Below are 26,529 nucleotides of genomic sequence, written 5' to 3' on the forward strand. Positions count from 1 at the left end.
ATATCACAGGCGTTTTTGCCTTTATGAAAGCAAAGATTACACACCATAAGGGCTTTAGGATGTAAGATTCTGAACACAGGCCTATAATGCAATTTTGCTAGTTTGACCAATTCAAATATTAACTCTTTATTCTTAAAATAAAATGTATTCTAGGCTTGACTTTATAAATGACGCAGCCACATCAGAGAGCAGCCGAGTTAAAGCTACAATAGAAAGACATGCTGGCCTCTGTGGAATCCAAATGACTGTGAAATCACAACTTCCATCCATGAAATCAAGTAAATAAATCACATATTGAACTACAAGATGACGTCGCTGGATGGAATCAGCGTCGGTGAGGTGACCCGAGGCAGCAGCGACGTACAGTGCGAGACCACATGAATTTAGCGTTTAGTTTAGCAAAAAAATATTCCTAACTCATTTTATATCGACTTTTATTGAATCGTATTTTGATATATATAGGCCATCGTTAAGCAATGAAATAAATCGGCAGTGTCACACTTACCTCTGCGATTCCTTCTATCAGCACTGGGGGGGATAAGTCAGTGCAGGCAGCAAATAAAATGTTGAAATAATTACAACACGAATCATAAAGTGTTAAGTCTGTTGTCGGTTTTTGCCCTCATCGTTGTGACGCCTATATTTAGCTATAGTGTCCACGGACCCATACTCCGACCGTTCTGTGTGCCCTGAACGGTTGTAAGGTTAACAATATAACAATTATACGCACACAATGCTATAGCTATGATGATGTTATCTTGTGTGGTGTGTGTGTGTGTGTGTGTGTGTGTGTGTGTGTGCGTGTGAGTTCCTGATCAGCTGACAGAAGAAAAAAAAACAACACACACTTCCGTTGTGGATGGTTAGGGACGTGTGATCAATCAAAGCATTTGTGGAAAACGCGAACTCGATCTCCGACATATGAATGATGGTGGATTCATAAAGATAAAAGAAAGAGTGTGGGAAATTGAAGGGGAAAAAAGAGAGACATACGTGATATTGTCATTGATGATATCTTTATTTTACATGCCAAGTATAGCTCTGATTCCATAGCCTTACTGCTTTGATTCTGCCCTGCAGGGTAGCTCTGTTCCCTAGCCCTAATGGTAATTCTGCCCTGCATTTGGGTAGAATTAGTATTAGGGCTATGGCCCTGCAGAGCAGCCTGCAGGGCAGAATAAAAGCAGTAAAGCTATGGAGCAGAGCTATATGAGAAGGTGGTCCAGTTTGGACTTTGCCTGGAGAGTGTAGCCTATGGATGTTTTTCCTGGTGAAATATACCTATGTCTGCGCTTGTGTCCCAATTAATTATATATATATTAATGTATTAAATTATTAATTGTTTAAAACAATGTTGGCGTAAATATTCATATTTTTGTATTGTGTAGGCTTGGGTGGAAAGGGGCACTTTGAGGCAAAGGGGCAGGCCCAAGCCACAAAAGCCCCCCCCCCCCCCCCACCCTCCCTCGATCGGTAACAAGAAGACTCACCCCGGTGTGTGCCCGTTTTTCCTCCCAGAATTTTCCCCGGTGAGGCCGAGGGGATAACTTTGTAATATGCTATTGGCTGTTTGTATTCTTCTTGGAAAAATATAAAAAGATGGAAAGGCTATATTAAATTACTTATATTGACCCTATAAACAATTTAGTATTATTTAGTATATGTAAGGTTTTGCCCCCTCAAATGGTACCTCGTCAGATAATCCCCACATAGCCTACAACAACTTCTGTGAACAGACTTCAATGTAGTAGCTTTTCATAAATTATATTTGTACTTAGGCTGTTCTGCTGTCATGAAAGTTTATAGTTAGAGAAATTCAAAGTCCAGCCGTCTGCTGTCCAGCCTCTCCCACCCCTCACTGGGGAAAATTCTGGGAGGAAAACAGAAACGGGGCGAGTCTTCTTGTTACCAAAGTATCGACCGCCGCCTTCTCTCTGCTCTCATCGAGTCGAGCTGTGATCGACTGGTAGAACCTGGAACACATCGTCTGTCTGGTCAAAGCAAGGCAACACGTCCGTACTACTACGAACAGTGAGCTATTATAGTTGCTGTGTTTTAAAGGTAAGATCAGGGATCTAACATTCCATATATTCCGCTAGAAAATGTAAGACAATAATATAAATCTGTTTTCACATTGAAACGCGTGTTTGTGGTTTTGTAAAGTATATAGTTCCAGTCAGGAAATGCACACACGTGGGTGCGTGAGTGTGGAAAAGCTACTTAGGTGTGCGCTATTTTGTTATGACTGTTATCCGATGTGGTGGGGTTATGTCTCTTATAATACAGTGTAATAACGGTGTAACCCCGCTCATCCTGCCCACCCAGTGGGATGAAACAATCAGCATGTGGACAGTAACACGCTGTCTGTTTTGATGTTGACTGTTTTCCTTAAACTCAGTGTTGGAGACTATAGTAGCTAGCCTTGGATGATCAAGATTATATCATAGATCTAGTGTATGATCGATTCTGACATCTATATGCATCTGATTTGCATATACAAATGTCATAATAGATACAAAACAAATCTATGATAGTCTTTATAGTCTTTGATTGATCCAAGGCTAGTGTTGGACTGTTGTCTGTGGAGTGAGACAGCTACCTAGCTGTAGTGTTAGCCAGGCTGTATCTCTTCATAAACAGTGAGCTACACAGTTACTAATGGAATAGAACATTGAAATTATACATTTGTATTAATTTGTATATGATGCAATTGATATCGATTGATTGATTGTAATTTTTTTATTCCACAGTAGGCTATGCAGAATGGGTACATTTCAAACACGTATTAGTATTATTAGTATTAGTATTATTATAAGTATTATGACGTATGACATCTGATTGTGTAAAAGTCTACAGACACAATCATGTTAAATTATCTCTTTGATCATCTGGTGACAAACAAAATAACTGCACTCAAACCTCAAAATGTGCAAATGTAGTGATGGAGCTTTTGTCAAGCTAGCATGGTAGCATAGATAGCTGTTTATTTGATTGAATACTTTGTAGTGGGGACAAATGTATAAACCCATGGGGGACACCCTTCAACTTCTTGTTTATGAGAGTGGATATAAAGGTCTTGCAGCAATTTGTAGCAGCTGAAGAAAGATTACATCTTAATTGTCAAATGTTTAAGCATGTTCTAATCAGGACTACTATAGTTTGAGAACCACTGATATAGAAACATAGGTTGACATTTGTGGAATCTGTTCTCAGGTCTATAACCCATTCTGACCGGGCACCCATTTTGGTGTCAGCATCATGTTATGCTTTAGCTATTTAAAAATAGCAGATCTACAAGCTCATATCGCGCCACCGAGTGGCGCGATACGAGCTTGTAGGTCTGCTATTTTTTGAAAAATCGAAGAACGACTGACATTTTTAGAATCTGATCTCAGGTCAGAATGGGTTAATCAGACCAGTGTGTGTCCGGCGGAAACCTTGTATGAATCTGATCTCAGGTCAGAATGGGATAATAAACCCGTCCATTGTCTTTGTGTGTAACTTTCAGAGCATCGTCATCCCTGGTTGCCGCGAGGCTCTGCAGAGCCACCATGGGGCTGACCAAGCAGTACCTGCGCTACGTTGCCAGCGCAGTGTTCGGGGTGATCGGCAGCCCGAAGGCCAACCTCTGCTACGTGACCCTCCGCGGAGGCGAGAGGGGGCGCTACGTGGCCGTGGCCGCGTGCGAGCACGTCTTCATCTGGGACACGCGCAAAGCTGAGAAGGTGATCGATGTGAAATGCTGCCAGACACGAAAATAAAATCATTCATTCATTCATTCATACAACAAGCCATACAAATTTGAGATATGAGAGCTGGGGGAACTTGCTTCCAGATTCGGTCCAACAACAACAAACAGCAACCCATTCTGTTGCTTCTCTGCAGATCTTGATTCTAGAGGGTGTCAAACACGAAGTGACCTTCCTCTGCCCCTCCCCCGACGGCGAGCACTTGGCCGTGGGTTACGAGGACGGCGCCGTGCGCATCTTCAGTCTGCTCAGCGGCGAAAGCAACGTCTCCTTCAACGGACACAAGTCGGCGGTCACCGTCATCCACTACGATGCGCTGGGGGCTCGGCTGGTCACGGGCTCCAGGGTAAAAAATAAATAAAGCAAAGCAAAGCAAAGTTACCATGTTTACCCAGGGTAAGACTAAGCTCAAGAACTTGTTTACAGCCAGGCCCTGCTCATAGAACATTTCATGGTAGGGGTTCAATGCCTTAATAACACTGTCTTGTGTTCTTGTTTTGTTTTGTTTATACCATTAAGACCTGAGACCAGATTCTACAAAATGTCTTCTAAATCCTGACAGTTTTCTGAAAAAAAACAATGTTTCTATGTCGAAGGTTGGACCCCAAAATGTGTAATTGGCCGCAGAGAAAGAATATACAGTATATATTCAGAGATTTCCACACATTTCAAGATTTTTCAAAGATAGCAGATCTACAAGCTCATAGCGTGGCACTGAGTGCCGCACTATGAGCTTGTAGATGTAAATTTGGTGTAAATTAACGCCCTACTTGATCATACTACAGTGGCACACACAAATATCAAAAGTAGCAGCTCTAAATGTGCCGCAAAGCGACATGTTTTGAGGTTGTAGATCTGCTACTTTTGCTATTTTTTAATTTTTTAATCCTGAAAAGTAAAGGTTTTGGACATGCGGTTTCCACCCGACAGAGATGGTCATGGTCACGAAGACTCACGATATGTTATTGCCATGTATCATTCAACTCTTAGTCTCATGTGTTTTCTATCAGTTACTGACTCGCCCTGAGAGTTCATGGAGAATTGTTTTATTGCATACCTTCCCAGTGAATGTTGAATCCAACAATTAAGAAAATACCAAAGATTAACAGCAGCAAAAACTATATAATATACAGTATATAGTTTGTGTGTGTGTGTGTGTGTGTGTGTGTGTGTGTGTGTGTGTGTGGCAGTTTTTAAACTTCCACACCTGTATCCAGGCGTATCCTCAGTACGTCCAAAACACAGCATTTATCTCTTAAACTTGACTATTTAAAACACTTCTGGGATAAACGGTCTCACGCCAGGAATGATGCGCGCTCCCTTGGAGAGCACGCTTGTCGATTCTATGGACTCAGCTCGTGTTTAACCTCACGTGCACGCCCAGGCCCGCTCTCCATTCTTGCACAAGACCGATTTGCATTCAGATTCTTCATTCATCGTTAAGGAATGCTACAAAAACAAATTGATGTACAAGTGCAGAAAGTTTCCCTGTCATAGTACCTGAATGACTATTGCACTGTAATTACATCTCTCTCCTCCCCTCTTCAGGACACGGATGTGATCGTTTGGGACGTGATTAACGAGTGTGGTCTGTACAGGCTGAAGGGTCATAAGAACGCCATCACCCAGGCGCTGTTCCTCAAGGACAAGAACCTGCTGGTCACCAGGTACACATGTTTGTCTTCATTGAGTCAGTGAGCATCTCTAACTAACCACATGCATCCTAGCATCTCTGGTCTTGGCTTGTAATAAATTAAATAATATGCCAACACTTAGACGACAACAGGTGAAATTTGAGAGAGAGATTTGGTGTAGAGGGGGAAAAAGGAGGGGACAAAGTAGACACATTAACCCCGGTCAATAACGTCTCTGTCGGATGGAAACCTCATTAAATGGTAAATGGTGAATTTATATAGTGCCTTTTATCCAAGGCGCTTTACATAGATTGGGCATTACATTCACCCATTCACCCACACATTCATACACCGATGGCGGTCGGAAACCATGCACGGCACCAACCAGCACATCAGGAGCAGTTAGGGGCTCAGAGTCTTGCGACACTAACTCTGGGGGAGCCCGGGTTCGAACTGGCAACCTTGTGGTTGCCATCCAGCCACTCTACCCCTGAGCCACCGCCAAAAGAGTTACTTTTCAGGATTATAATTCAAAATCTGCAAAAGTAGCAGATCGAAAAGCTCAAAACGCGTCGTTTCATGTCGTATTTTGAGCTTGTGGATCTGCTGCTTTTGATGCTTTTGTGTGACGCTGTAGTGTGATCAAGTAGGCCAGGCACTAATTCACAAAAAGTTAAAAAAAAAAGAGGAGAAAAAGTATGGAGAAAAGAGGTTTCTGCCTCCCCGGCATGCAAAACACACTTCAGTTGACGGATCACACTGACTCTGTTTTCTTTGGTTCCTTGCTGTCCAGTTCGACAGACACCTTTGTAAAGTGGTGGGACCTGGATACTCAGCATTGCTTTAAAACCATGTTGGGACACCGCAGTCAGGTGAGTCACTCACAAACGCCTCTCTGTTTCCCACACGTTAGATTGTTGTGTGGAATGGTCTGCCTTTCTATTATTTCACCCATTCACACGCCGGCCTGAATGGGTCAATGTAGCACCGACCTGCTCATCGGGAGCAGTTAGGGATTCAGTGGTTTGCTCAAGGGCACTTCGACATGAAGCTAGAGATTAAACTGGGAACCTTTTGATTGAGCCACTGCCTCGGGGTATTGTTGTGTGTATTATTAATTTAATAATCACATGAACCCTATTCTCAACTTATGTTACGTATTGTAGATAGCATTTAATGTAGACATAGCACTCTATTATATAGTATACACTATCTGATAGTGTATACGCACAGTTTCATTATAAGATATTCCCTAATCCCACTGTTCTTAGTTTACTAATGGTTCTTGATGACAATTCTTTATGTATTTGATCATGTATTACCATGTTTTGTTTTTGCGTACTGTAAGCATAGACTGTAAAAAATATGGACAAAGCGTTCCCCGGGTCTAACATGAACGTAAAATGAAGCCTGTAATAATATGCTAATTCCTGATGTAAGTCGCCATCTTTGGTACCAGCTGGCCATTGGCTGGCTCCGTTTTGTATACCAGCTGGTCATTGGCTGCCCAGACAACGAGGCGGGACTTCCCCCCTTCTTCTCCGTTGGTTTTTATTTTGACTCGAGTGGGTGGGGAATCCCGATCATAGACTGTAACGGTAGCCACGCCCCTCAGAACATACGCGACTTTATGGTCATTTTTTTAATTAATGGGACCATAATTTTCCAAAAAGAATATTATGACATTAGAAATGAGACTTTAAACTAGTGACTGGAAGAAGAAAGTATTCATGACCATGTTTATTAAGGTAATACAGTCTAGGTGAAGTTGGGCCAAAATACATGGGCCTCTATGGAGCTATGGGGCTTTTTGGGTCCAGTCCAGCGCCACAACAGGCCATTATATGAACTACCGATTTCAAATGAGGCTTCACGAAATATCTGGCTGACTGCCCCCCTGACTGTAAGTCGCTCTGGGTTAAGAGCGTCTCCTAAATTGTAAATTGTGTTCTGGGGAAATAGCAGATGATCTAGATCTGCTCATTTTTGGCGAAGAGAAGCAGCGAAGTAGAGCAAAGAAAAGGAGTAGTAGTAAGGAACCGTGTGTGTGTGTGTGTGTGTGTGTGTGTGTGTGTTAGGTGTGGAGCATGGTACTGCTGAACCAGGAGCGCAGGCTGTTGACAGGCTCCTCAGACAGTGAGCTGAGAGCCTGGGACCTCACGTACCTGCAGGAGGTGAGTGCTCAATGTCAACCATGTGCTTTACAGCAGAGAAAAAGCAGCAGAGAAAAAGCCATGAGAATTTGCGTCCTCACCTCCGTCTTCAATGTTTGTGTTTACACAATGTTTGTGTTTACACAAACACTCAAAACTGGCCATGCATTGTCATTAGCATTCAATGTTTGGTGTTGGGGAAAACACTCAAAGTGCTTTAATGAATCCATGTTGTGTTGTTCAGGGTAAGGCAGAAGGCGAGCCCAAGGATAAAAAGGGGAAGACTCTACTAGAGGATGACAACGATGAAGACCAAAGTGACGGGCCCGATGAGAGTGCTGAAGAGGTAACAGCAGTCAGAGCGGGGCCCGGAGACCCCCAGGGGCCCTTGAGGGGGTTCCAGGGGGTCCGGAGACCCCCAGGGGCCCTTGAGGGGGTTCCAGGGGGTCCCCCAGCAAAATGAACACAGCATCACACAATCATTTGAACCCCTTTATCCACATTTTATAGGTTGACTAATGACTATTCAAAAATAGCAGATTTTAACATAGCTAAATCTTCTCTCCTGGGGTTTGATTGATTGATTGATTAATTATTTTATTAGACAAAAAAAATGCAAATAGCACAGTCAAGCATTTTGGTCCAAAAGGATAGCACCAAAGGAAGATACAGTGGTCTTGTTTCCATTGGGGTCCTATGCACAAATACATCATACATGTGGGGATCCTTGACATGAAAACATTCTAAACAACACAACATCAAATCAGCTATCTCACACTACTACTACTGTTTTATCTCTCTCTCTCTCTCTCTCTCTCTCTCTCTCTCTCTCTCTCTCTCTCTCTCTCTCTCTCTCTCTCTCTCTCTCTCTCTCTCTCTCTCTCTCTCTCTCTCTCTCTCTCTCTCTCTCTCTCTCTCTCTCTCTCTTCTCTCTCTCTCTCTCTCTCTCTCTCTCTCTCTCTCTCTCTCTCTCTCTCTCTCTCTCTCTCTCTCTCTCTCTCTCTCTCTCTCTCTCTCTCTCTCTCTCTCTCTCTCTCTCTCTCTCTCTCTCTCCAGAGGATAGTGAGCTGTAAGGAAGCGGGTTCCATCCTGAGGTCGGCGAGGGACCGATTGGTCTCCATGACGACTGATGCCCGGGGCAAAGTCTTGGTCTGCCATGTGAGTGTGTGTGTGTGTAACGTTTGACCTTGTATGACTGTTCACACAGCCGCAGGGCTCCAGTGAGAGGTTCCGTGAGGCCAAGTCAGTGTCGGCACAATATTAATTTTATCTCAAAATATTGTTGCTGTCAGACATGAACCTCTTATCTAACTCTTTGTGTCTTTTTGTAAATGAACGCCATACTACGGCGTCACAAAAAAGCATCAGAAGTAGCAGATCTTCTTTTCCTTCTGAAAAGTATCTTTCTGAATCCTGAAAAGTAAAAAAAAAATATGTTGACATATGAGGTTTCCACCCGACATAGACGTATAGACTTAACACCACTTTTGTTGGGGAATTTTTCAGAATAATGGTGCTAGAGTGCCCAGCAGATGAGGCAGATTTTACTCTGAAAAGCCCCGCCTTCCATTTCCCCCCCAAAACCTCCCGGTTTTGTGGAACGTACTGTATGGCCGATCTACAAGCACACAACGCGGGCAAATAGATTTGGTGTTATGTAGTGGAGTGGGGGGGAAGAAGGAGCGGACCAAGAGCCCCCCGGTCAGCCAAGATTATTCACCTCTGTCCGGTGGAAACCTCATAGGACTGAAACTGTTACCTTTCAGCATTCTAATTAGAACACAGCTAATCTACGCAGATCTACGAGCTCCAAACTGATTCAAGCTTGTGGAGCTGCTACTTTTGATGCTTTTCTGTGACACTGTACTGTGATAATTTACTAAAAAGCACAAAAAGTTAAAACAGCAACGATAAATAGGGTTTAAGTGGTTAAACTGGAGGAAGTAGTCTCAGGCTGCAACTTTGGGTCCCAGTTCTGTACGTCATTTTTATATGGTTTGTTCGATAATACTATTTTTATTAATCCTTTTTTTGTTTTTTCTGTCATTGGACATGGTTACGTCGTCTGTCTGTCTGTCTGTCTGTCTGTCTGTCTGTCAGGGTAAAGACTCGGTTCTGGAGCTGTTCTCCGTGCTATCAGAAGACGAGGTGGAGAAGAGGATGACCAAGAGGCTGAAGAAGGCCAAGAAGAAGATGAGAGAGTGAGAAGGAATATTCCCTTTTATCCAATCAGGAGAGAGATCTCATACAGGATAATTAGAAGTGACAACACACAGAAATGAGCAAACACAATTGGAACTGGAACACAACATGAACTTTCTGTTTATGAAAGAGCTGGAAAGACCCCTGTTACTGGAAGAAACACTATACCAATGAGTAATCTCTTTGAACAAAACATATCACTTACCCTACCTTAAAGGTATATTCAGTGATTTCACTTAATTCAAATATCACTTATTTTTTAGTTTTGTTGTGATAATCCTCCCTACTATAGAGTGTGCTGGCCATATAAGGAGTTCCTCCCTATCCCCAGTTAACCCCTGGGGGTAAAAAAAACCTTAGGTTTCGTTTTTGACTCTCTATCCTGATTGGACGAAAGGCTGGGTCCCACAGCCAAAAACGAAACCTAAGGTTTTTTGAGTGAAATCACTGAATATACCTTTAAAAAAAGAAAAACGGGTACACAATATGACCGGTGATGAGATCTTGTGCACAAACATAGAAGTTATTAGAAGTGTTGATGCTAACCGTGGTGTATGACTGCCCCCTGCTGTAGAGCTCAGGAAGGTGCAGAGGAGACGGCGGAGGCCAGCGTTGAGAGGAGGCTGAAGGATGAGATCCTCAGACTGACGGAGATCAAGGCCTCTGCCAGCATCAGGTCAGTGTTTGACAGAGATCTGAAACACACACACACACACACACACACACACACAGCATATCGTTTCTGTCGAGAAGTACTCTCTTATCTCCATAACTTTGTGTTCAACATCAAAAGATCTGCAAGCTCAAAATTAGGCTTTACTAGGTTTACCCATTTAGACCTGAGGACACATCTGTGTCACCTTAGCTTGGTTTTAACTACTTTAACTATTATTTTAATAATTGTATACTTTAGCTATTGAAAATTGTATTAAAATTAAAATCATGAAAACGTGCAAATCTTTGAATATATATTCTTTCACGGCGAACGATTTTAACCCATACCTTTGCTTCTGGGAACAACATGTTTTCAGATGGGGGTCGGTGGCCGAATACAGATAATTGTTGGGGTCCTAGAGATGAAAACGTTTGAGAACCCACTGACAATAATAACAAAAGGTTTTCAGGATTTAGAAGACATTTTGTAGAATCAGGTCTAAATGGGTTTTAAACTCCCCTGGTGCCCGGCTGTAACCTGACGCTGCCAGATGAGGGCGGTATTGGGTAACCATGTTCCCCAACACAGCCTTCATCTGGGATCTCTCAGGGAGTTGAGCTGACAAAAATCCGTTCCGTACCGCACCAATCAGCGTGAGCTAAGGGCGGGATATGTGCGAAACCGGATGTGAAGCTATCTAGACACGTCAATATGATTGGTTGTGTTTGCACGCCCACACGGTGATAGACAGACGGTCCCATCCAATCATCTACCAAGTATCTTGAAAAAAAGGAACAGCCCCGTCATCGAATTAGCTTCCGCGATCCCAGATCCCAATAAGCTGTGAAACAAATTTGTGTAGCAAGCTTCTTGGATCTGGCAGCGTCAGGTTAGCCCGGCTGCCCATCGAATTGAATTGAACTCTTCCCTCCTCCTATCTCCGCCAGGTGGGTGGACTGCGTGTCGTGTGCGGGCGGCGAGCTGAAGGTGGCGCTGCTGCTGCAGAACAACACGGTGGAGACGTACTCGCTGAAGACCCAGGACAAGCCCCTCCCCCCCGCCAACAAGACGGCCCGCCTGACGCTGGGCGGCCACCGCAGCGACGCGCGCACCCTGGCCTTCAGCTCGGACAACATGGCCGTCCTGTCCGCCTCCGCCGAAACCGTCAAAGTGTGGAACAGGTGAGGCTTGGTGGTTGTTTTGTTTTGTTTTTAAATGTTCTTTCTCATATGCACATACGCTTAACACCGTGAGAGCTTTGAATTATTTCATCCAACGTTCCCCCCTGCTTAATACGCTAAACCCGCTATTTGTTTAATGTGTTTAATTCGCCGTTTTTTTATAATTAACGAAACCGGGAATCAAGCCATGCTCCGGGCTGCTAGGGCTTCTGGGAAAATGCGCTCAATGCAAGTGAACGGGGTTTGTTTGGACTACAACATGCTGTGGCATGCTGTTTCTTCGGTCTTAATATTACTAGATCTCAGTGCTGCATTTGACGCGGTCAGGTCTACCACAATACACAGACTGAAAAACTGGGTGGGACTTTATGGCACCACCGGCTCAGTGGCCTTGTGGTTAGAGTGTCTGAGACTGGGAGGTTGAGGGTGTACAACAAGCTGCCTCACGCTACAGAAACAGGAGATGGATACTTTTACTTTCTGGCACAGTACTAAACTGGTTTGAATACTAAACTTGTTTGAATCTTAGTTAGAGAACCGAGACTAGTTTGTATTCTTATTCGCTTATTACACATCTGTGCGGACACAAACCACACCGCAAGGATCCATTCTAGGGCCTCTACTGTTCGATATCTACATGCCTCCACTAGCTCAGACTGTTGAAAACAACAAAATAATCGACCATAGTTGTGCAGAAAATACACAAATCGACATAACCGTATCACCAGAGCCCATTGAATTGCCTTGTTGTTGAAATTACAAAATAAAACTGCCTTGCTAAGCATGGCGATGTAAAATTGTGTTGATTGATTGGTTAGCCTGAGAGGTATGTCCCAGAGTGGTGTACTGTAGACTAGGAGAGTGGCGTCTTTGAGGGGGCAGAGTTTTAAATACTTTATTTTCTACGAGGGCGGCGAAGATATCAGCAATTTCATGCATGTGTGCAACATGACAACTGTTTTAAAGTATTGTACAGTGACAACTAAAGTCTCTGTGATGTTTATGTTGTACTATTACTATAAAAAACAATCTAAAATAAAGGGATTTAATTCATTAAAGCTGGGCTGTTGCCTGAGTCCAGTGCATTCTGTGTAGAAGAGCTGCCATTGAACTGGCCCCATGAAGTGAATGGAGTTGACACAACTCTCTCATCTAAACGGCGCCCCCTCCTGTCACAGGTCTACTCTGCAGGTGATTCGAACCATGGCCTGTGAATATGCTCTCTGTTCCCTCTTTGTGCCTGGAGACAGACAGATTATACTGGGAACTAAGGTATATTAACATGCATGCACACACACACACACACACACACACTACTTTTCTTTTTTTAAACAAGTTTCATTTCAATAATAATTATGTTTAAGTGCTGCCTTGTACACCAGCATATTTTAGCATTGGCTATTCAAAAATAGCAGATGTTCAAGCTCACACCGCGTCACTTTGTGCCGCACTGTGAGCTTGTACATATTTTGTTTTAATTTCTGATGAATATTAAAGTGAAAAATGGATAGTGAATAATTTTCTGATGGGAGTCCACGGCCCCAAACGTTTGAGAACAACTACTGATTTAGACGACATGTGTAGAGCCGGCCATCACATTTCTCCTCATCATTCTAACATGTTTATCTCCCTGTCAGAGTGGTAAGCTGCAGATCTTTGACCTGGCGTCAGGAAACCTCCTGGACAGAGTAGACGCACACAGCGGAGCACTGTGGTCCCTCTGTCTGGCCCCTGACCAGGTAGATATATCACTGTCACTCACCCTGTCTGTCTCTCCAATGTCTGTCTGTCTGTCTGTCTGTCTGCCCTTTTCCTCTCCTGTAGGACTGCACTTTTCACTAATGTTTGACATAATACGAATCGTAACTTAACCCATTCTGGGCGGGAACCCCTTTTGGTGTATTAACTAAGCATTTTGTTATACTTTAGCTATTGAGAAATAGCAGATCTATGTCCGCTATTTTTTTTTAAATCGTGAAAATGCGGCACAAATCTTTAAATTTCAGAAAGAATTTCAGAAGAATTGTTTTTTATTTCGACGTCAGGCCTAAATGGGTTAAAATGTGTGTGTGTGTGTGTGTGTAATTTCCACAGCGGGGGATAGTGACTGGAGGTGCAGACAAGACGGTGAAGTTCTGGGAGTTTGAGCTGGTGAAGGATGAGAAGTCGGAACAGAAGTAAGTCGTCACCTGTTGTTGCATTGCTTTTCTTAACATCCCGTTTTATTGCTGCTTGTAACTCCCGTTTCATAAATAACATGTACCAGTGCTACATGTTTCTTGATCAAAATGTGAATCTCGATTTTTATCCACAAGAATTGAGATCACGATTCTCACATGATTATAATTTTTTCCATGAAAATACGTATTGTCTTTAGTTCTGTAGTTGTTGAACATTACTACGTTCAAAATGTGCCACCTGGAGCCTGAAGTACCTTAAAGTATTGTGGCTTTAAACAGACAACAAAGCGCTTGACTTAAACCTATCTTAAAGTCTGCACGATTCTTGCTCGAAATGAGATCACATAGGTGTCTGAATCTAGATCTCGATCCTTTTTCGATTAATTGTAATTGACCTCACCTTGCCTAATCCAGGAGGCTAGCGCTGAAACACACGCGCACCTTGCAGCTGGAGGAGGACGTGTTGTGTGTGAAGTTCTCTCCCAACCACCGCCTGCTGGCCGTCTCTCTGCTGGACTGCACCGTCAAGATCTTCTACACAGACACTCTCAAGGTAACACCGTGCACTCCAGTGACCCCTATAGTGGATGAGGAGAAGAATCAATGTACAATGCACATTTTTACCACTGAAGTAGCCTGGGCAGCATTCCTTTTACGGGTTTATGATCCGGTCGGGAGCGGATGATATCGTTACGTCATGTTGTAGTCATTGTTTTGTAGTCATCAGGCCGGAACCTTCTAAACCAGAACTTCCTTTCCCTCAAACCGGAAGAATAATTCCTTTCCAATAAAAGCCGCAGGCTACGAGAGAACATTTATTGGGAATGTATTATTCTTCCGGTTTGAGAGAAAGTATAAGTCCTCCTGGTGGGGGAGTACGACAGCATGTGGCCAAGACACAGAAACGTGTGGGGCGGATTTAACTAGCATATAATTACTCAAGTAGGAGATGAATAGGCGAGACATTAATTTTAATTAACTCTAAATAGATCAGCCAAACATTTTAGGCACACGTATGGTTGCCTGTTTCCCTCTTCAATTCAAATTTATTTTATTTTATTAAAGTGTCAAATCACAACAACTTTACATGTAGAGCAGAGACCCGACAGAGATCCTACCCTGAGCCAGCAATTTTGCGATGGTGGTAACGGAAACACTCCCCCTTAACTGGAAGAAACGTCAAGCAGACCCAGACTCCTGGGTGAGCGGCCATCTGCCTCGACCGTGTCGGGGGGGAAGAAAGAGAGAGGGGAGAAGAGGCAGAGAGGGAGATACATGCAAATACATTAGCAATATTAATAAATGTAATAGTGTAAGATAATATATGGTATAGCATTGATGTTAGATAATATATAGTGGTATAGCCTGGGCCATGGCTCAGTGGTCCAGGCACCTTGGCTGGAAACCCGGGTTCGATTCCCGATCCCGACAGCCTTTACTGCAAAAGAAATAATATATATAGTGGTATAGTATAAGAATATTAAGATAATATACAGTGTAGTCATGGTATGGCCTGTAACTCTCTCCTCCAGTTCTTCATACTGGTGATATGACTGAATGTCTCTCTCTCTCTCTCTCTCTCTCTCTCCTCCAGTTCTTCATACTGGTGATATGACTGAATGTCTCTCTCTCTCTCTCTCCTGCAGTTCTTCATACTGGTGATATGACTGAATGTCTCTCTCTCTCTCTCTCTCTCCTGCAGTTCTTCATACTGGTGATATGACTGAATGTCTCTCTCTCTCTCTCTCTCTCTCCTGCAGTTCTTCATACTGGTGATGTGACTGAATGTCTCTCTCTCTCTCTCTCTCTCCTGCAGTTCTTCCTGTCCCTGTATGGACACAAGCTACCTGTACTGTGCCTGGACATCTCACACGTGAGTTCTTTCTCCCCCCCCGCCTCTCATTGCATACCGTTTGTTTTTGTGTTTTTTCTCGTAAATGAACGGCCCGCTTGATCAAAAGTAGCAGATCTGCAAGCTCAAAATGTGGCGCGAATCGACGCAAAAGGCTGGGTCCCACAGCCAAAAACGAAACCTAAGGTTTTTTTAGTGAAATCACTGAATATACCTTTAATTTGAACCCCATTTTCGGACATATGAGGTTTCTACCCGACGGAGACGATATGCCATCCTGGTGGCTATACAGGTCATTGCATTTTGTCTACAGGACAGGTCATTGAATTTAGTATTTAAACCTCCCTTCCATCCTAAGTTCCTAACTCTCTCTCTCTCTGTCTCTTTGTCTCTCTGTCTCTTTCTCTCTATCTAGGACAGCATGCTGATCGCCACAGGCTCTGCCGACAGGAACCTGAAGATCTGGGGTCTGGACTTTGGTGACTGCCATCGCTCCATGTTTGCTCATGACGACAGGTACTGTATAGCTAAAGCCTTCCCTAGGCCCTAGCTAAGGCTAGGGCCTAGGGTTTCAGTACCCTAGCTGCTAGGGTACTGAAACCAAAGCCATGTTAGTGAAACCAAACTTTAGTTTCGAACTGAAAGCAGTGTTTCAACACCTAGGATAAAATAAGGTGTAGGACGGCGGTGGTGAATATTTATATTGCACGCTGATGAACAGGTAAAACATTAATCGACCTGAATGTGAAGATGTGGATCCCCAGAGTTATTGAGAGAGCCAGTATGACACTCTTGTAGACTTCCATTCTGCAAACGGAGAATATTACCAAAACACTCATTGCCAAACCTTTCAGTTGTTTTGGAATTTGGAATTTGGATTTTCCGTGCGTTCAGAGATGGCAAGAAGAACAAGAAGAGTCCAAACGTATTGGTGTCAGGTTGCAGCGAGATCAAACTATCAAAGTGTTCTGTAACTCTTCGGTGGGTCTGGACCGAGCCCTCTGTGGGTCTGGACCGAGCCCTCTACTTCTCCTCGGCTCTCCAGTGTGTAACTGGATATGAAAAAATATATAACTTTAGTTAAAAAGACATAAGACGGAGCCGTATATAGAAATATATTTCGGTATATCAATAAAATAAATGACTGCACAGATACAATACAGAACAGACCCATCACATGATGGCTAAGGTAACGCACGCATGCACACGCACACACACACACACACACACACACTGAATAGACGCAACGCATACAGGGCAAAAACCACCACACACACACACAGCTTAATATGTGTTCATTGTTTGCATAAAGAAACACAAGTGTCAGTGTGTAATGACATCATAGTCTCTGTAGGTTGTGTGTTTCCAGTGTGACTTAATGTGTTGTTGCCAGAGCCTGTGATCCACGTCCTCTCTCTGACCACAAGTGACCAGTGACTTCACACCAGCTGCTCGTCATGTCGCTGCTCCTCTACATCTGTTTTCTCCCTAATATCCCTTACATTACTTTACTTTAACCCTGTTTAGTCCTAAGTGAGGCCCGTGTAATGTCTTCTAGATCCGGTTTTCTGAAAAGACGTGCGTTGCTATATCAGTGGTGCTCGAAGCCTGTTTTAACCCATTTTGGGCGGGAACCCCTTTAGGTGTTTATAGCAATATGTTATACTTTAGCTATTTGAAAATAGCAGATCTACAAGCTCAGATCTCAAAAATAGCAGACCTACAAGTTAATAGCGCGGCAATGAGGCACACATGTTTGAATATATATTAACTAAAATATTAGCTTCTGGAACTAGTCCTAGTCCTAGAACTAGTCCCTGGAACTATATATTTTGAGATGGGGGTCCGTGGCCCAATAGAGATAATTCTGGGGGTCCTTGACATGAAAAAGGTTGAGCACCACTGACATAGAAACAGCAGGAAAAAAAATTGAATTTAGAAGCCTTTTTTTTAATCGACCTCAGTTCAAAATGTGTTAATTGGTTAAATCTCTCTCTCTCTCCCCCTCAGTGTGATGTTCCTCCAGTTTGTCCCCAAAACACATCTGTTCTTCACAGCGGGGAAGGACAGGAAGATCAAACAGTGGGACGCTGACAAGTTTGAGCTCATCCAGACCTTAGAGGTGACTCACTCTCTCTCTTCACCATGATTTCATTAATCATCTCCTTCTCTTCACATGATTTATACTTAGTCCTATTATTGTCTCCTCTGTCGGGTGGAAACCTCATTCTGTCCAAAACTATACTTTGACTTTTCAGGATTCACATTCAAATGTAGCAGATCTACAAGCTCGGAACGTGTTGCTTTTGTGTGACGCTGTAGTATGCTCAAGTAGGACGTTAATTTACGCCCTTCATGAGAGGTTTCTGAGTGTGTGGAGAACTGCTCTGTTCTTTGGCCTTGCCTGAGTGTGTGGAGAACTGCTCTGTTCTTTGGCCTTGCCTTAGTTGCCTAGTTAGTACACATATGGAACTGTTCCTGAACACGACCCAGAACAGCTACTCCTGTGCACCCGAATCCACCTGAGCAGCCGTCCGCTGGATAAAGCTGTAAAAGAGGTTTCACCCTTCCCAGAAAGAAAACTCTGGGTACATACTATTGGTCCGACTGTTATTAGACCGACCACCTAACCGCAAGCACGGCACAACGCATGTTGGACCAACGCATGTCGGACCAACGCATGTCCCAACGCATGTCGGACCAACGCATGTCGGACCAACGCATGTCCCAACGCATGTCGGACCAACGCATGTCGGACCAACGCATGTCGGACCAACGCATGTCGGACCAACGCATGTCGGAGCAACGCATGTCGGACCAACGCATGTCCCAACGCATGTCGGACCAACGCATGTCGGACCAACGCATGTCGGACCAACGCATGTCAGAGCAACGCATGTCGGACCAACGCATGCCGGACCAACGCATGCCGGACCAACGCATGCCGGACCAACGCATGCCGGACCAACGCATGCCGGACCCAGAACAGCTACTCCTGTGCACCCGAATCCACCTGAGCAGCCGTCCGCTGGATAAAGCTGTAAAAGAGGTTTCACCCTTCCCAGAAAGAAAACTCTGGGTACATACTATTGGTCCGACTGTTATTAGACCGACCACCTAACCGCAAGCACGGCGCAACGCATGTCGGACCAACGCATGTCGGACCAACGCATGTCCCAACGCATGTCGGACCAACGCATGTTGGACCAACGCATGTCGGACCAACGCATGTCCCAACGCATGTCGGACCAACGCATGTCGGACCAACGCATGTCCCAACGCATGTCGGACCAACGCATGTCGGACCAACGCATGTCGGACCAACGCATGCCGGACCAACGCATGTCGGACCAACGCATGTCGGACCAACGCATGTCCCAGCGCATGTCGGACCAACGCATGCCGGACCAACGCATGTCGGACCAACGCATGTCGGACCAACGCATGTCAGAGCAACGCATGTCGGACCAACGCATGCCGGACCAACGCATGTCGGACCAACGCATGCCGGACCAACGCATGTCGGACCAACGCATGCCGGACCAACGCATGTCGGACCAACGCATGTCGGACCAACGCATGTCGGACCAACACATGCCGGACCAACGCATGCCGGACCAACGCATGCCGGACCAACGCATGCCGGACCAACGCATGCCGGACCAACGCATGCCGGACCAACGCATGTCGGGATCGACGGGTGATTTCCTCATGTGGGACCTTTGGTGTGTCGGATCGGACTCCTTTACCTCTCTGGGGTCTTCACACTAGACCCAATACCCTGCTATTCTTCTGGAAACCGGGCTTCTGCTCTCCATCACACTCCTGGAAACATTAGTGAGCTAATTTCCAGAATTAAAGACATGTGGACATTTGGTGTTATTGTTTCAATTAGCCCAAAAGAACAGAACCTTGAAGCTGGAGGAAGTAAAAACTAGTTGGAGATTTTACAGATCTGCAATACACCGTAGATAGAATAGGGGTTGTTTCTGCATATTGATATATTTAGCATATCGCTCGGGCAGAAACCAATTATTTTCCTTTTCCTTTTTATGTTTTTTTTTAATGTAAATTAACTCCCTACTTGATCATACTGCAGCCTCGCACAAAAGTAGCAGAAGTAGCAGATCTACAAGCTCGTTTTGAGCTTGTAGATCTGCTATTTTTGCTCTTTTGAATATGAATTCTGAAAAGTAGCCTACAACATTTTGGACATTCCACCCGACAGACGATATATATTGCATGCTTTCACATGCCGTGATGCGACATGTCGTGAGCTTTTAGACCTGCTTTCGTGGTTCATGTTTTGTTTTGTAATAATATGAATCTGCAAAGTAATAATTAAGAAATAATTAAACTCATTCAGTGCCACTGGGTTTACACGTTACTTACCACTTCTGCCACTGGTAGTAGTGTGCTGTAACTGTCTCTTGGTTCCAGGGTCACCACCAGGAGGTGTGGTAGTAGTGTGCTGTAACTGTCTCTTGGTTCCAGGGTCACCACCAGGAGGTGTGGTGCCTCTGGTAGTAGTGTGCTGTAACTGTCTCTTGGTTCCAGGGTCACCACCAGGAGGTGTGGTGCCTCTGGTAGTAGTGTGCTGTAACTGTCTCTTGGTTCCAGGGTCACCACCAGGAGGTGTGGTGCCTCGCCATCAGTCCCAGCGGGGACCACATCGTCTCCTCGTCCCACGACAAGTCCCTCCGCCTCTGGGAGAGAACCAGGGAGCCCATCATCCTGGAGGAGGAGAGGGAGACGGTAAGTTCTCATCAGTCGCCACGACTCATTTCAGTCATTTGGATTCCACAGAAGCCAGCATGCTCTCTATGAAAGCGTGTTACGCAGTGAAAGTAGCCATTCTACAAGCTCTCAATGCGTCGCTTGCAGATTGGCTACGTCCGGGTGTTATTTTCTAGAACATTTAAAATGGTCAAACTTGCAAAATATGTTCTGTAGCATCCTCCATAAAACCAGGATATTTCATAAAAGCAATGTTTAAAGCCTCAATCTGCGATTTCCTTCGAATGGTTGGCTGTACAGTATGTACAAAAACACGTGTACGTTTTAGAATGATAACATCAAAAGCATCACAATGTTTAAATATTGTGCAAATTGTGAAGGGGCACTGAAGAACAAAGAACACAACTAAACCAACGTTGTCCTTTTCCAGGAGCGAGAGGCTGAGTTTGAGGAGAGCATGGCCAAAGGGGACCAGCCTGTTGTGAGTAGCTATTGTTCCTGTCTTTGAACAAACTTATAATCTTATGGCTGTTGTCGGGCAGAGACCCTAGTGCTGTCTCCATGTTTTACCTTTTTGTGTTTATTTCGTAAATTAATGCCCATCATACTACTACAGCGTCACACAATTATGTCCAAAATAGCAGGACTACTTTTGAGCGTGTCGATTTTTCTGTTTAGTTTTTTTGTTCCTTTTTGAGATTTTTGAATTAGCGCGGCATTAATTTACGAGAAAAAAAAACACATATCGTCCGACAGCGACGAATTCTTGTGAGTGCCGTTGGTTTGAAAGGGCAGTTCAGTTCACTGACGACTGAGTCTTTCCTTCAGGTTCCAGGAGAGACCCAGGGAGAGGCAGCTCCAGCTGCCAAGAAGACCATCGAGACCGTTAAAGCTGTAAGTTGAGCTTCATGTGTCACTGCCACAGACGGCAAGCTTGTAGATCTGCTATTTTTCAATAGCTAAATTATAACAATGTTTAAAACACCAAACATTGTCTTAACAATGGTGTTGCATTTTAAACTTTTAGAAAATATGTTTATTTAATAGAGTACTTTATTAACATATATACAAGAGGTTATAGGTTATAGAAACTTGTGATCTCACGACATGCTGTGTGTGCGTCCCTCCCTTGCAGGCTGAGCGAATCATGGAGGCTCTGGAGCTGTACAGAGACGAATCCAGGAAAATGGAGGAACATAAATATGCGTGCGAGAACGCAGGCAAACAGGTGCAGGCCCTCAGATTGATTAGGATTATACACGACGATGTCGCTTGTCCACAACAACTGACAAGGCGTCGCATCGCAAGTCTTACCCATTCAATCCTGAGGCCGATTCTACAAATGGTTACAAACGGGTTTATCAAAAACTATTGTTGCTTTACGTATCAGTGGTGCTCACTCAACCTTTTTCATGTCAAAGATTTGATTTTAAATGTTTCACTTTAAAAACAAAATACGCTGGGTTTTATATGAACGGCAGCTCGGGTGTGTGAGTGAGTACTAATGCGAGTACCAGGACACTAATAATAGTCGATTTGTGGAAAAAAATAAAAAATAACGTTTGGACTTTGGAGCTACTAAAACACCCGCATTAGAATGAAGACAACTAGCTCCATTCTAACTGCATTGTACTGTGGGAGGGGTGGGGGAAATGGAGAACAGGGGAATCTATGAAACAATTCAAGGCCAACATGTAATGTTGGGACAGGATTATAGGCTGATGCATGGTACAATGTGTTTTGGTGTGGATTTTCTCATTTAATGTTTTTTAATCTTTTTAATACGGCTTATCCAACTATGTGTTGCAGTTACCTCCGCCCAGACCTAACCCTATCCTGGTGGCTTTTGGAAATGTCACAGTAAGTACAGAATACAGATCACGGTCTGTTCACATTCACATGGGATCACTTTCTGATTCTATAGGATTTCCAGAAAAGTATAAAGACATATACAACACCACATATATGTACATGTGATCTTTTAGTTATTCTGTAGATTTACATTTCTGATTGGTGCTGCTAACCGCTCCAACGTGTGGCTTTGTGTGTACCGGGGTGTGTCTAGTTTGAACAAGTGGCAGATGCCAAAAACTATAGTTTTCTGGCTTTCCGAAATGACGTCATGACTTTTAATGTTTGTCTAGAGCCTATTATCTATCTATTATATTATATTATATACAATTGCCCTTACGTATGGGGGGAGGGAGAGGTAGAGAGGGGGCTAGGGAGGGGGCGGGAGAGAGGTAGAGAGGGCAGGAGAGAGAGGGGATCTCTCATAATGAGTGCACAGAACCGGAGAGAGTTGTAATGGTGACCCGTCTGCCTGCTCTTTCTTCTTCTAGCCGTCCCGCTACGTCTTAGACGTGATAAAGAAGGTCCGCTCCAGGTGAGTCATGAGCACCACTTCATGGAAGATAAGACAGTTTTTGAGTGGTGCAACCACTCCAAGGAACAGCAATGTCCGTGTTCATGAGCACCAGCATTATCTGAGTACCAGTAGGGGCGCTGTTGTGCCAGAAACAGAGAGAGAGAGAGACAGTGCTGCACTGTTGCCTGCTAATGAGAGAGAGAGAGGATGGGGGGGGGGGAGGGGGGAGTTGCACCACTCAGTTCACACGGGTGTGATTTTTACTCAACAATTTACGGTTTTAGGCATTTAGCAGATGCTCTTAATCAAAAGCGACTTACAGTAAGCAAGAACAAAAACATGGTAATACATCAGATGCATAAAAATAGTCATCAAGAATAATAAGTAAGCTAAGAACCTATATCTATATCTATAATATATATATATATATATATATATATATATAATGAAACTACTGTATGCGTATACTCTATAGCGTCGCAGTCCCTCCCCCTTTCAGAACGACGAGTGGCCCAGGAAATGAAATGCAATGCATTTCTCCCATAGGATTTTCTTTAAGTATTTATTTAAAGACGGTTACGCCGCGGACAAAGCCAACTCGGATCGTGACAAATCATGACAATGAACACAATATTTTGGGCCGATCAAATCATTAGAAAGAATAAATTAAAGGCAGGAGACAACACTATTTGTTTCGTTTTTCTTCTTATAAATTATTTGATCGGCCCAAAACATTGTGTTCATTGTCATGATTTGTCACGATCCGAGTTGGCTTTGTCCGCGGCGTAACCGTCTTTAAATAAATACTTAAAGAAAATCCTATGGTCAGAATGCATTGCATTTCATTTCCTGGGCCACTCGCCGTTCTGAAAGGGGGAGGGACTGCGACGCTCTATAGAGTGCTATGTCTAATGCTCTCTAAGTTGAACCTATGCATACGCCTGTACGGTCGCTGGGGTTGGGGCAAGTGCTACGGGCTAAGATTGGCTAATGTACTTCTGCACTTGTAAAATTCAACATTTTACTTGAGTAAAAAAAACTGTTACAGTAAGTGTCTGTAACTGTGAGTAAAATGGTCAGTAACTTTGTTAGTGTACAAATGGAACCAAATTTTGACCCTCGTGGGTTTGTGACTCTTTGAGATCGTACAAATGGAGAACTTCATTACTGTACCAAGTTACGGGTCCATTGGGTTCCAATTGTACACTCATTCTAGTTCACCTGGCCTCTGTGCTGCCATGCACGCACATTTGGACATTCTGACCAAATACTGCAATGTGCGAGGAGTTAGCTCTTAGCTGGAGGTATCATTGAATGAAATGTGTGTCTCCTCTCACAATGATACCTCCAGAGGTGTCATTAAATGAAATGAAATGTGTCTCCTCTCAGTTAAATTAAATTAAATGTGTCTCCTCTCAGTGAACTGGAGGTGTCATTAAATGAAATGTGTCTCCTCTCAGTGAACTGGAGGTGTCATTAAATGAAATGTGTCTCCTCTCCTCTCAGTGAGCTGGAGGTGTCTCTGATGGTGCTGCCGTTCACCTACATCCCAGAGCTGCTGTGTCTGTTCAATAGCTACGTGAAGCAGGGCCTGGAGGTGGAGCTGGTCTGCCGCTGCCTGTTCTTCCTGCTCAGGTACACTCGCTCAGCTCACATATAAAAGCACAGCCTCAAACTGTCACCTGGTACAATATTACTAGAACATCATAATTGTACATATTATTATTGTGTTAATTCTTTAGCAAACACAGTGCCAGTGTGTCATATGGTTTCACAAATTGCTCATTAGGACTTGGTCGTACAAACATTTTCAGTCGTTGCTTTAATCCATGCACTCACTCACCTCTGGGGATGGAACAGGTACACTCACCTAGTTCTGTAATATCTCAACTAAGGAAGAACAAAAGGAGATTGTTATCATACCCATGAGAGGCCCTGCTAACGTGATGCTCTCTCTCTCTCTCTCTCTCTCTTCCCCAGGATCCATTTTGGTCTGATCACCAGTAACCAGATGCTGCTGTCGGTCATAGACGAGTTGAGGACCAACACCATCTCCAAAGTCCAGGAGATTAGAGTGAGTGGTGACCAGGAAACTACAATGACAATTATAGCGATACCATGATATGAGACATTTATTTTCTTCCCTCGTGTCCATTTGGTTCCAATTTGTACACTCAAGAGTTACATGGACACTCATTATGGTGGTCCTTGAAAGTAAAAAGTGTGAGAACCACCTGTATTGTAATTGTATAGCAGACCTTCACATATACCAACTCTGACAATGTGATAAACTGTTGAGTTCCTCAATGTTGGATCCGGTTCCGATCCAGCCCTACTGAGCAAGATGGCTAGAATGAAACCCAGCAGTATACTGTACTCTGGTATCGCTGCACCGGACTTGAAGCTGAGCCCGACCCTAACCCTATAGAACGTTTTTCTCCATAGGCTTTTCAAAAAGTATTTGTTTAAAGACGGTTACGCCGCGGACAAAGCCAACTCGGATCGTGACAAATCATGACAATGATTACAATGTTTTGGGCCCATCAAATAATTATTAAGAAGAAAAACTAAACAAATAGTGTTGTATCCTGCCTTTATTTTCTTCTTTCAAATGATTTGATCGGCAACAAAATATTGTGTTTGTTGTCATGATTTGTCACCATCCGAGTTGGCTTTGTCCGCGGCGTAACTGTCTTTATATAAATACTTTTTGAAAAGCCTATGGAGAAAATGAACGGAGAATCATTTCCTGGGCCCACTCGTCGTTCTGAAAGGGGGCGGGACTGCAACGCTCTATAAGGGCCGATTCATAGTTCCGGGGACGCACACACACAGGAGGACGACGCACCACGCCAGCGAGGGTCAGTTAGATTATGTATCCGCGGTGCGATGCTCATTTCCCGGCCACACAACGTATCCATGTCAAGACTTGTATAGAGCCTATAACTAACTTCGGGTCCGGGACCTTTCCCCAACCGGCTTTTCTTCGGGACTAAATATGAATATGAATGGGCCCTATCTCACCTCCTCTGGCTGTGTTTATGTGAGTATGAATGGGCCCTATCTCACCTCCTCTGGCTGTGTTTATGTGAGTATGAATGGGCCCTATCTCACCTCCTCTGGCTGTGTTTTCAGGACGTGCTGGGCTTCAACGGTGCGGGCCTCCAGTTCCTGCAGCGCGAGATCGAGAGCAAGGAGGACGTGATGTTCTTCGCCGACGCCACCGGACGCCTGTCGGACAAGAGGAGGAAGCGCAGGAAGAGGGAGCGAGTCATCCTCACCGTCGCCTGAAATCACCGTGACGACCACACAGACATGAACAACACGCATGGCCGCCATATTGGCCCCAAGGCAAGCTGTGCCACCTAATGGTCACTATCGGGCAGAAACCTCTTATTCTATGTTAAAACTTTTTGTATTTTTTTTTTCGTAAATTAACGCCCTTCTTGATCGTAACGGGGTGCGAAGCGACACGCTTGGAGCTTGTAGATCTGCTACTTGGTGGTAACAGTAATGGGTATTAAAACAGAATGAAAAAAGATTTTTGTTACCACGGTGGTGATGTTTAATGATATACGATCCAGTGGACAATGCGACAAATTGAGCAAAATGACCTTTTGTAAGATAAATATCCACTTAACAAACAATCCCCCTACCTTTAACTGTGTTACCTCACAATGAGCAGAGATTTACACAGTTGGTTCTTGTTTTTGTATTTTTTCCCTGTGTGACTGTTATAAAGTCCCGGTTAGGAGGATGTAACCGGGTGTTATTCACTGGCACGCTTCATTTCCCCAAATAAACTGTGCCTGTTGTTA

At 44.0% G+C, this 26,529-nt stretch overlaps 2 protein-coding genes across 2 annotated transcripts in view; one reads left to right on the forward strand and one right to left on the reverse strand.

Moving 5' to 3' along the window:
• Nucleotides 1-757, reverse strand: part of gdap2 (ganglioside induced differentiation associated protein 2) — a 76,593-nt gene extending 75,836 nt beyond the window's left edge. The window contains exon 1 of the mRNA XM_083776049.1: nt 506-757. The gene's annotated coding sequence lies outside the window, so the exon portion shown is untranslated. The remainder of the gene's footprint in view (nt 1-505) is intronic.
• Nucleotides 758-1,942: 1,185 nt separating this feature from the next.
• wdr3 (WD repeat domain 3) lies at nt 1,943-26,529 on the forward strand. The gene is made up of 27 exons (XM_083776563.1): nt 1,943-2,061; nt 3,509-3,725; nt 3,886-4,095; nt 5,298-5,416; nt 6,177-6,255; nt 7,462-7,557; nt 7,781-7,882; nt 8,593-8,694; nt 9,637-9,737; nt 10,313-10,414; nt 11,341-11,574; nt 12,753-12,846; nt 13,212-13,313; nt 13,669-13,751; nt 14,169-14,307; nt 15,571-15,627; nt 16,022-16,122; nt 17,617-17,728; nt 20,227-20,361; nt 20,774-20,824; nt 21,172-21,237; nt 21,479-21,571; nt 22,153-22,203; nt 22,686-22,729; nt 24,218-24,346; nt 24,692-24,785; nt 25,847-26,529. The coding sequence occupies exons 2-27, from the start codon at nt 3,552-3,554 to the stop codon at nt 26,000-26,002; spliced, it is 2,826 nt and encodes a 941-aa protein (XP_083632689.1). The 5' UTR covers nt 1,943-2,061; nt 3,509-3,551; the 3' UTR covers nt 26,003-26,529.

This window comes from Protomyctophum parallelum (genome assembly GCF_964188405.1).
Source record: "Protomyctophum parallelum genome assembly, chromosome: 11".
Classification (NCBI taxonomy): domain Eukaryota; kingdom Metazoa; phylum Chordata; class Actinopteri; order Myctophiformes; family Myctophidae; genus Protomyctophum; species Protomyctophum parallelum.

Coding starts and splice junctions, on each gene's coding strand:
- wdr3 (XM_083776563.1), top strand. CDS start 3,552: ATGGGGCTGACCAAGCAGTACCTGCGCTACGTTGCCAGCGCAGTGTTC. Junction 14,308..15,570: donor TCTACACAGACACTCTCAAG/GTAACACCGTGC, acceptor TCTCTCCTGCAG/TTCTTCCTGTCCCTGTATGG. Junction 21,238..21,478: donor CCATCGAGACCGTTAAAGCT/GTAAGTTGAGCT, acceptor CCTCCCTTGCAG/GCTGAGCGAATCATGGAGGC.